The 12,175-nt window shown below is 36.3% G+C and overlaps 1 protein-coding gene across 1 annotated transcript in view; it reads left to right on the top strand.

Annotated features, from left to right (window-relative positions):
- Positions 1-7,461: 7,461 nt before the first annotated feature.
- LOC105038824 (putative multidrug resistance protein) overlaps positions 7,462-12,175 on the top strand; it is a 5,602-nt gene continuing 888 nt past the window's right edge. The window contains exons 1-4 of the mRNA XM_073254048.1: positions 7,462-8,525; positions 8,622-9,079; positions 11,047-11,587; positions 11,719-12,172. Of these exons, the coding sequence (XP_073110149.1) occupies positions 8,385-8,525; positions 8,622-9,079; positions 11,047-11,587; positions 11,719-12,172 (1,594 nt within the window). The 5' untranslated portion in view covers positions 7,462-8,384. The remainder of the gene's footprint in view (positions 8,526-8,621; positions 9,080-11,046; positions 11,588-11,718; positions 12,173-12,175) is intronic.

The following is a 12,175-nucleotide window of genomic DNA, read 5'->3' as shown; positions in this document are numbered from 1 at the left end:
AATAAAAATATAACAATAAAAAATATCAAGCTCATGTAGTGAATATACCAAACTCGAATAAATCTTATGAAAATTCGAGGGGCCAGATTCCGCAAAGCCACATCCTAAACCCTTCATTTCTTTTTATTTTTATATTTAATCATTTTTAAACCCCTTCATCTCCCTTTTCTCTTTTTCTTCAATCCTCTCCTCTCACATCTTTCAACCCTCCTGATGGCCAAGCTCACCAAAAGAACCTTCCTCCATTGGGCCACCATTACTAACAATGACAATAGTATATTTGATCTCTAAGTGAAGTGGGGACACCGTGCATTTAATATGCATGGTCTAATTATAATCTCCTAATTAAACACATTTAATTGGCCATTATTCTCTTAATTGGTTACCCATTAAGCCTTTTCGTTGAAAGTTAAGAAAATTTATTACCATCAGATTACATCCAACTACCCTTAAGTGAAAATTAAGAAAGCCTCGCATATTAAATACGTACTATAAAGGTCAAACATGATGTTCACCTCCCCATAATGCTAGGTATTTTTCAAAACATATACCATAAATGTTATATGAAATATAGAAAAATCTCCATAAGAAATATGGAAGAATTATAGACGAGGCTCTATTAACTCAAAGATAGAGCCTCCATTTAATATGCATGGTCTAATTGTAACCTCCCAATTAAATACATTTAGTTGGCTACTATCCTCTCAATTGGTTACCCCTTCAACATTTTTTTGAATTGTGAAAGGTAAGAAAATCTATGATGGTTAAATTACCTCCATCCACCCCTTAAGCCTTTTCATGGATGGTAAAAATTAAGAAAACCAAACATTAGATGTGGCATATTAAATGTATACCATAAAGGTCAAATATGAAGTTTACTTCCCCATAATGATAAGTAATTTCCGAATATCATAAATGTCATATTAAACACAAAAGAGTTTCCATAAAAAAAAAAACGTTATATATATATATATATATATATATATATATATATATATATATATATATATATATATATATATATATATATATATATATATATATATGTGTGTGTGTGTGTGTGCGCGCGCGCGCGCGCGCGCATGTATGTATGATGTATGTATATTAGATTAAATTAGATTAGATAAGGCTATTATTTAATGCTGTTCTTTATTTTAGAGCATATTAATAATACTGTTAATATGATTCTTTATTTTGAATAATAAATAGGATTCTTATTTAATATGGTTTCAAGTCCGTTATATCTTCATTCATCAAATTTCATAAGCACTGATCACACTCATGAAAAAAAAAAAAAAAAAAAGCTCGTAAGGAGTTTATAAAATCTTCATACCTTTTCTCTTGATAAATAAATTTCTTATTATTGATAAATGAATATCTTATAGTATATTATTTAGTGTCATAATAGTTAGTTTTTATGTCAATAACAAGTATTATTTTCATTTGCATTCTTTTTCACATACATATTTTTTTCAAAGTTCAATTTTATTATAAATTACCTCGCAAAATAAATTGTATAGTTTTAGAAATAATATTTAGAAGATCCGCTTATACAGAGATATCCATGTACCATGCGAACACCAATATCAATGATGTCAATATTAATACTGTCACGCCCCAAATCCGGGACATAACACTATCATGCTACCGAGAGATGGAACCCACGATAATACGAAGCCAATTCATCATAATCATCTAAAATCCGTCAAATAAAAAGATTCAATTCTATTATTCATCAAATAATCGAACCAATATTGGTTCAGAGCATCTAAATCCAAAAGCAAGTACTAACCCGAATCTCAACATTCATAAATAACTACAAATTCATGATTATAAATAAATTAAACTTCTGTTGCCTAATTTTTCAGCTTGCTATGCCGATCTTCAAACTTGGATTCCTTTTTGCCGATCCTAACCTTATTTTTCTGTTCAAACAAAAAGAAAACAAAAAAAAATATGAGCTACACTAGCCCAGTAAGTAGAACTTGCACTTCCTTATCGGATCAAGCAGAAGTTTTTCATGATAATGCAATATTTAGAAAATAACAGATAATATAAAATAAAGCATTTCATAGAGCATATAACAAAACAAGTTATAAACTCATCATGCATGCATAAATCATGTATATTTCACAATCATGAATCCTAAATCATTTTCATCATGTATTCATGTCATGTTTCAAAACATTGCTCACAGATATTCGTGCTAAGATCACTATTATATCCGTGACAGGGTCATGTTTCTTAATCGACAGAGTTCTTAATTCATGTGCCAATTTTATACCCGCTGGCAGGGCCATGTTTCGTGTGGATGCTAGCTCCGGATGTCGACCTTCCCGAAGGGATTCATTCATAGCCATCTGAGAGCCTTTGAAATCTTTATATCTTTTTCTTAAAGCATACATATACATAGATGGAAAAATAATGAAATTCATGCTTCATAATCATGCTATTTTCATAAGACATATTCATAAAATCAATGCTCATAATAAAACATGCTTTTTCATATCACATATGCCGATCCTTATTTTATGAAAAATTATGATTTCATCAATAGTAATTCTTTGCATAAAAATATGATCATTTAAAAATAAATAAGAAGCATAGGATCTACTTACCTCGTTCATCTTAGATCTTCAGACTTCGTTAGAAGAATCAGCTAATCCTATTTAAAATATTAAATCATCGTCAATTTTTATTCCATGCATATAATAAGATTAAATCGTAAGGAAAGAGGACTGTTGACCGGATGTGTCGGACCATCCAGATACCAGGATAATTTAGGATCTTTTATCTGAGAGTCAGATTCAAGTGACTTGATCAAGAAATCGTGAGGCACAGATCGAATTAAAGTCAAGATCAATCAATAGGGTTCTTTAATAATAAATTTGAAAGATCTTTGATACGATCAGATGAGGTTGACATACAGCACGGATATCAAAGCAACTTCAGATCATCTTGTTAGAGTCAATATAAGCTTCTAAAAGATGAAGGCATGACTCGATACAGGATTCATAGATCTTTTTTACAGAGAGAAAGTCGGTCATGAGAGAGAAAGTAGAGAGAGAAAGTGGAGAGAGAATCTTCGTATCATTTAAAAAAGTGACAATTATGATTGAGATCATCAGAGGTCATATCAAGGTGACTTAATATAGATTAACCATGATTGATATTATCAATTTCGAAAAAGAATCGGATCGGAATCCGATCTACTGCACGAATTTCGGAGCAGTCCAGATCATCATATTTTCATCTCAAGTTTATCCTAGGGTCTGTGATGTAATCAGAGAGAGAGAGAATGACCCTAGAGAGATGAAATCCATAAAAAGAGATAAAAGGTTTAGAGAGAGAAAATAGAAAGAAAATGTAGAGAGAGAGAGGGTAGAGAGAGAAAGTCTAATTCTAGAGAGAGAAAGACTTAAGAGAGAGATGAGAAAAACTTTCTCTCATATATATTTTTTTTTATTATATATATATATTTTTCTTTTTCTTTTTCTTTTTCTTTTTCTTTTTTTTTTTCTTTTTAGAGAGAGACAATAGAGAGAGAGAAAGAGGGAAAAAGAGGGGAGAAAGGAAAATTTTCTCTTTTCTTATTATTTATTTATTTTTTTCTATTTTGCATTTTCTTTGTTTTTCTTTTTTCTTTTTCCTTTTTCTTTTCTTTTCTTTTCTTTTCTTCTTCTTCCCGGGCTTTCATTGGGCCGAAACAGGGGACCTAGAGGTCCCCGTACCCTATGACCGGCCGTTCACGGCCGCACCTTGCCCGACGGTGGCCGGCGGCAAGGGACGACCTTCCCCCGAGTTCGGAGGGCCAGAGCCGGCGGTCAGCGTGACCGTCGGCGTCGGAAAATCAGAGAAAAGAGGCGGCGTGAACAGGAGGTTTTCTTTTCCAACTAAATCCGGTGACACCCGTCGCCGGCCATCGTGCTCACAGGCACGGAAAAGAAGGGAGAGAAGAGAGGGAGAGGAGGGAGACCTTACCACAACCTCCAGTGACCCCCACCGGCGTGAATCGCGGCGAGCATAGGTCAAGGGGCCGCGGCTTCAAACAGAAAAATCGGAGAAAAACTCCGGCGATCGATGGTGACCGAAGGATCTACACTTAGAGGAGAAGAGGGGGTTCTTATAGAGCTCGTCCTAGGGTCTTTTAATGGCCCTAGGACTCTGATTTTTGATCGGAGACGAGAAAGAGGAAGACTCCGATCGGGAGTCTTCCTCCCTGCTCTGTTTTTTTTTTTTTTTTCTGGTGGGCTTTGTGGGCTGGTTTTGGGTCCAATTGGGCCGGATTATCACAAATACCTAAAGTTTCTATTGGGCCATTCAGCTTGTGCTAAATTCTTCATTTATCATGTAGTTGCTGATATTAATGTGTTGCCCATCATTGAATTTTATTGTTTAATGCATGATGGATGCTAATAACTCCCTTATTAATATGTTCAACCACCATCAAAGTTCATTACTTAGTGTCTAACAGAAATTTGACTTTTGAATCCTTTTATTTATCATAATTTATGATATTGTTATATTGCCACTTGGAAAACAGTTGGAGAAAGCAGAAAAAACTACACCTAAGGGTGGTAATTAGGTTGGATTGAATTAGACACAAGTCGGGTCAACGTGGATTGGGTAAAAACATTTATCAATTTGAATCTGATCTGTTTATTAAATAGGTCAAAAATTCAGACATAAATCTGATTTGTTAGTTAAATAGATAATCCGATTCAACCTGCTTAACTCATTTATTAAACGGATCAACTTAGATTAAATAGATTTTTAATGGATTAAACAAGTCAGGTTAAGTAGGTTAAGTAGGTTTTAAATAGATTAAATAGATCTTAAACCAGTTAAATAGATTACATAGGTTAAATGAATTAAACGGGTTATCTGATTCAATCTGGTCTGAATATTAAATAGATTAAATAGGTCAGATATTTAAAATTTAAATCTAATCCAAATATTAAACTAGTTAAATAGGTTGACCTGTTTATAATCTAAATCCGTTTAGCTTAAATCCAAATATATTTCTGACATGTCCAATATGAGTCTGATTGGTGGGTCATATATCTTGTTAGCCTTCACTATACCCAGCTTAATCTCCTCATTTCACATCCAACTTTAGCCCAAGACAGGGCTAAACAAATCAAACAAGGCAAATTCTTTGTGCACCGCAGGTGGTGTAGAAAATCCAATATGGAGGCACCGTCTTGTCCAATTAGTCCACATAGTCATTACTTTCTAATGCGCATTTAATACCTGCTGATCCATTTTTTCGTTTAAAAATTTTGTATGACGAAAATACCTTTATTCTTTAGTAAAATTATGACATCCTATATTTATATTATGACATCCTACATCCAGAAAGTCATAATTTTTGTCCATGAGATGTCATAATATAATGCGGAATGTCATAATATGCATAGGATGTGATAATTTTTTTTCAAAGAATAGGAGTATTTTCGTCATTTAAATTTTTCAAACGAAAAAACCGATCTACAGGTATTAAATACGCATTAGAAAGTAGTTAGACAAAAATACTCCTTCTATATTATGATATCTTGGACCATATTATGACATCCTGGACTATAATACGCCATCGGATGTCATAATTTTTTCTCAAAGATAGAGGTATTTTGGTCATACAAAATTTTTAAACGAAAAAATTGATCTGTAGTGTTCAAATATTTATGGTACAATTTATGACAGAAATTTCTAGAGTTTCAAGTATCATATAACACTTGGTACAATTTATGGTATTCTCAGGATTTGAACCCTGAACCTCCTCCAAGTGCAAGCCATGAAGAGGTGCCAACCAACTTAGCAAACAGTTGCTGGCCAAGTACAAAATTTTTGCATAAAATATTTAAGACATATACTTCTACAGCTTCTTGTGTCTAATGTTTAATATGGAATCACCCAAAGGAATCCATGCGTCCTATTCTTCCTTTGGATGCTCTAAGCGTCGAGACATTTCGGCAAATGGGAACACTCGGTCCATTCCAAGTGTTTAGGAATGGAACTTAAAACTCTCTGAGGGCTCAAACAATAGAATATATAACATGTTGGGATGGTCCCCTGAAAAAGAATGGGAAGAATGAGTCAGCTGTCTTGTTATTTTTTGTTTTTAATTCCCACATAAATCATGGCTCCTGATAGTTGTGGGAGACAAGGACTATTAGTGAAAAAGTCAATCTGCGATTCCCTTTAGTTGGCTTGTCTCATCAACAGCCATGGGCAATGGATTATTTTTTTGTCCATATTGATACAATACAGCCACATGAAGAAGATCGGCGCCTACTAAAATAGGAAAGTAGGTGATGGATATATATATCTACCTGTCTATCTATCTATCTTGAGAGAGAGCGCGCTAGGTTAGAATTAGATCGGTCGAATTTGGATTCAAAACTAGTCAAATCAAAACTCTACGATGGAAGTCCTATATCAATAATCCAAACCGTTAAATATGATTTACTATCTCAAAACTTCATGTACATAAAAAATCATATGATTTGGAGATACCTAACTTATATATCAAGTAGTCAAAATTGGATAGCCTGAATAAAATTAAATTAGATGTATTTTTTGATCACTAAATGTATAGACTAGGAATTTTCAAATCATATAATTTTTTATGTGCAAGCAGTTTGGAGATAGTAGATCATATCCAATGATTTGGATCATCCATATAAGACCCCTCCTGTCCAATTTTGATGTGATCTATCCCTCTATATATATATATATATAATCTCTTCACCAACCTTCTCTTCTTGGCTCTTATGATAGAGGATCTTTCCAATAGGATCTTTCGAATATGTATATGTAAAATCTCTGCACCAACCTTCACTTCTTGGTTCTTGTGGTAGAGGATCTTTCAAATAGAATCAAAGAACAGGAGAGCTAAAGCCTATTATGACATTAATCAATGTAGCATATTCCGTAGGAGTACCAGTAGCAAAGAATGCTGGCAGCTACAGAGTGTGAAACAATTCCTTCTCAAAGAGCACCAAAATAACCTACATGTTTGGCAACATTCATAGGGATGCTTAACAACAGAGAGATAAATGGTCATTTGGCATATTCCTTTCTTTTCCAACTCATTGTGATGACACTATACATAGCATAAAACCAAAGAGAGTAGTACCATATAAACTCCTACTTGGGTTCATGTCCCTTGCTTTCCAACAGTCATATTGTAGTTGAATGGGGCAGTAGATGTTTTGAGATGGAGAAAGGAAAGACCTCAATTTTCCAGCTCTTTCGATATGCTGATACGGGTGATAAATTGCTGATGTTGTTGGGTACAGTGGGAAGCATTGGAGATGGCATGATGTATCCTTTAACGATGTTTGTTCTCAGTAGGACGATCAACACTTATGGGAGTGCAAGTGCCTCGTTTACCAGGGACGATGCTGATAAGGTTAGTTCGAGTACCAAAGGTAGTGAGAAGTTTAAATATACAAGCAACTGAAGCAAGGACATGATCAAACATGCAAACATCAAGGAAGGATCGATGAAATTTGAATTTTGTGCCATCTCCCAGTACTTGGAATCCAAGATGTCCTCAGTTGATTCTTTGGTTTTTCATGATTCTTTTGTTTGGTTAACACTAAAAACAATGAGCTAAGATTGATTTGTTTTGCAGTATACCCTCGAGTTACTACTTGTGGCATTGGGAGTTGGAACAAGTGCTTTTCTTGGTATGTGCACTTCTTCATGCACAGGATAATCTAAGTGCTTACCACATATTACATAATAATTTTGTGCCCTCATGACTTGCACAGAATGACCTTCCAATGAGTTAGAAGCATTACTCTGAGCCTTCTCTATCTCGAAAAAATAAAAAAGCACCATTCTGAGTCTAACCTCTCTAATTGGGTTGTGCATTTGGTTCATTGCAAGTGTAGCAGCATTTAGGGCAAATTATTTGACGGGGTCTAATCTGCATAGTTTTTTCCTCCAGTCTTGAGACACAAGCATGCATGTAGATCAGGCTAGGTTTTAATGGCCATCTGAAGTTAAATCAAAAAGATTTTGGGGTCTACAAAGTGGAGAGATTAAAACAACTGTCTGCTTCTGAATAATCTGTAAAAGCTCTAAAACTCCATGGTGATATCTGATTGTAGATGAAACAGAAGTGAAGCATTTTTCTGCCAAAGTTTTATGTTACACTTGATAGTCGTATATATATTCATAATAAGTGACCTATACAGGCCTATGCTCAGAACACAAAGGATAGTTTCACTGAGAAAACATGTTTCTAACTCTTGGTTCTTCTCTATTCTTTTGCATGTGAAGTGAGATAATTCACATAAATGAACTAATAGTTTGTTCATGGCTATGCAGAAGGATTCTGTTGGACTAGATCTGCTGAGACTCAGACATCAGAGATGAGGAGGAGGTACCTTGAGGCTGTCCTGAGGCAAGATGTCAGTTTCTTCGACAGCAATACTTCCACGACAGCAACCTACCAAGTAGTCTCAAGCATCTCATCTGATGCTGATACAATTCATGATGTCCTAAGTGAGAAGGTCCCTCTTGTCTTCTCCTCTTTTCTTCTTCCAATTCTATATCTACCTTGCTTCTCACACTTAATGACTCTCCATTGTAACTTATATATGTTGCAGATACCCAACATCCTCTCCAATGTTACAGCATTCTTCTCCACTATTATAGTAGCCTTCATACTCTCATGGAGGCAGACAATAGTTACTCTCCCATTTACTCTCCTTTTCATTGTTCCTGGGGTTGTTTATGGGAAGCTTCTGATGGAGGTGGCAAAAGAGATGGGTGAGGCATATGGAATTGCAGGTGGTATAGCAGAGCAGGCGATTTCATCGATCAGAACTGTAGTCTCATATGTTGGAGAATCTAGAACATTAGAGAGGTTCAAACAAGCCCTTGAAAGAACTACAGCACTTGGGATAAAGCAAGGCTTTATAAAGGGAGTGGTGGCGGGGAGCATGGGAATGGTTTATGCAGTCTGGGCTTTTCAGGCATGGTTTGCTAGTGTCTTGGTGACAAAGACTGGGGCTCAAGGCGGCAGTGTCTTTGTTTCTGCAATATGTGTCAACCTGGGTGGACTGTGAGTATGCTTGACCTTATACCTATCTTAAGTTTTCTCACTCAACTTGAATGCCTCATTTGTTGCCCCCATTCCAAACCTCCTAACCCCCACAACCACAACCAAAATTTAGAAAGAAAAGAAAAGAACATAAAAGAAAGTAAAAAAGGAACCATTCATGAAGCAGATACAGAAGTTAGATTGGCATAATTTAAATTCATTGACCTTACATATGTTAACAAGATTAGAAAAATCATGTTTTCTACTACATATGTCTAGTATTATAAATGCATAATCAACTTAAATGCTGAAATAAAACTAAGAAGAGACTATTTGGATATTCCCGCAGGGATAGCCTGCAGGAATAGGGCATGTTACCTCGTCAGCCTGCACCTTCTAAGGCCTGATGATGTCCCAACCTAGATCTTAGCCCATGGGCATGCTTATCTGCAAGAAGAAAAAAAGACTCATAGAGGTCTGTTTTTTTCTTTCCCATGGGATTCGGGATAGGAGCAGGGTGTTGGGTTGATATGGACCATACTGAAACAGTCGGACCAATCCACAAATCCAGTGGGAAATTCATCCCAATCTTGCAAGATTATCCAAACAGGCCCTAATAGTACCAATATTTCCCTTCTACTAAGTTTTTCCAAGTGTCCACCTTTACCTAATCTCATCATTTAGGATCAAAAGGTACACCATTTTGGTACCAAGATCCATACCAATGCCACCCTATCATTATGTTGGTATGCCCTATATGGGGGCCGGTTCGGCGTACTGAGTATCGGTATACCCCCCTGTACCATATACCATACTGAACCAGTTTAATACGCCCCGTACTATCCGGTTTGGTAGGGTATGGCATACCTTACTTAGGATTGTGATGATTAACAACAATAATAAATATAAGGGTGCTAACTAATTCAGTTAGTAAAGTCATCAGGGCTTAGTAAAGGTCTCAATTTAAGTACTGCCTCACTTGATTTTGGATGGGTTTCCTCCCATCCAGTTTTCAAAAGAGGAAAAAGAATAACAGTAAGTAACAAATCCTGTCCATCTATTTGACAATGTATAGTGAATCTCCTAAATAAAGGACTAGCAACATTCAGCACCTGGAGAAATTACACGCTGCGATTCTTAAGAAAACTGATTATAGCTTCTTTCACCTCATCAACATTAAGAAGTAACCTTCCACCAACAACTGTTAGCCAGTTGGATGGCACCTAACCCTAGGGGCTTGCCCTTAGGTCCAAGGTTCAAATCCTTACTCTGAGAAATAAAGAGGTTACCTTCCACCATTTAAAGCATTCAAAAGCTTCATGACTTCAAGCATGGTTAGACCTCCAACATATTTGATTAAAATCTGACATGTGACATCTTCTTCATAGTGTTAATTGCATATCGCATGAATCTTCTTCAAGCACATCAAATGAATTTTGTCAGTATCCTACTATACTGGACATACTGTACTATACCAATACCAAACTGGTATGCAGTCTCGTATCAATTATCGCATGAATTTTCTTCAAGCATATTAAATGAATTTTGTCGGTACCCTACTATACTGGACATACCGTACCATATCAGTACCAAATTGGTATACAGTCTCGTATCATACTAACACTCGGTATATCTTGCCATCTCATACTGTGCCACATACTGACATCGTAATAGAATGGTACCTGTATGGAGTCCGGTATCAAGACGGTAACCTTGGTCAGGCCTTATGCTCTTGCTGAAACTAAAGATCTTTTTTTTATGTGAAAGTTTTGTTGGAGTGTATCGTTCATTCCTCGATGAAATGAAGCAAAGCGACTCTGATATAAAACTAGCTAGAGAAACATAAACTAAGGTGCTCACTCCTACATACAATGCTTGACTTTACTAGAAAATTCTGCAATTGATGAAAATCACTAGTACAATGCCATTTACAGACTATGATGATCTATTGAAATTTTGAAATAATCTTATGATGCTAATGCTTTCAGGTCTATTATGAGTGCACTTCCAAATATCAAATACTTCTCTGAGGCAATGACTGCTGCTTCACGATTATTTGAAATGATTGACAGACTCCCTCCTCCTGACTCCATTAATGGAAGAGGGACAACTATAGAAGAGCTAAGAGGAGAAATTGAATTCAAAGATGTTATTTTCACTTACCCCTCAAGACCTGATAGCATAGTCCTCTGTGGCTTCAATCTTCAAGTGGCAGCAGGACAAACCATTGGCTTGGTTGGTGGTAGTGGCTCCGGTAAATCCACGATCATCTCCTTGCTCCAAAGGTTCTACAATCCAGACAAAGGAAAAATCCTCTTGGATGGTCACAATATCAGAAAACTGCAGCTTAGGTGGCTCAGATCTCAGATTGGTCTGGTTAGTCAGGAGCCAATTCTCTTTGCAACTTCTATCAAAGAGAACATACTATTTGGAAATGAGGAGGCCTCAATGGAACTCATTGTCAGTGCAGCAAAGGCAGCCAATGCACATGATTTCATCACTAAATTACCCAATGGATATGAAACTCATGTAAGCAACCTTACTACATTCACTTAATGTAACCCTGACAGGGTAACCATACCACATAAATAAGAGTTTTTTGTAGGAAACACACTTGTTATTGAACGGACAACCAATGACTGACTGGTTTTTCACTACAGGTAGGGCAATTTGGTTTTCAGATGTCTGGAGGGCAAAAGCAAAGGATAGCAATTGCCAGGGCACTGATCAGAGACCCAAAGATATTGCTGCTTGATGAAGCAACCAGTGCATTGGATGCGCAGTCTGAGAGACTTGTGCAAGATGCACTAGATCAGGCTGCAGTAGGGAGAACGACAATTATCGTTGCTCACCGGCTTAGCACACTTAGTAGAGCAGATATGATTGCTGTTCTTCAGATGGGGAAAGTGGTAGAATTCGGTAACCATGATCAGCTCACCCAACATAATGGGGAAGGTGGAATCTACTCTAGAATGGTAGAACTACAGAAAGCAGTGGTGAGTGGAGAAGTTAGGCCAACAACAAGAAGCAGAAGTCATGGTAGGACAATGAGCAGTGTGAATTCTACAAGTTCAATCATGCCCAGCTACCAAGAACAATCATGTGTCAAAGAAGGTG

Source organism: Elaeis guineensis, chromosome 1 (genome assembly GCF_000442705.2).
Source record: "Elaeis guineensis isolate ETL-2024a chromosome 1, EG11, whole genome shotgun sequence".
NCBI lineage: Eukaryota > Viridiplantae > Streptophyta > Magnoliopsida > Arecales > Arecaceae > Elaeis > Elaeis guineensis.
Note: the sequence above shows the minus strand (reverse complement) of the source record. Positions and strands in the feature narration are given on the sequence as shown.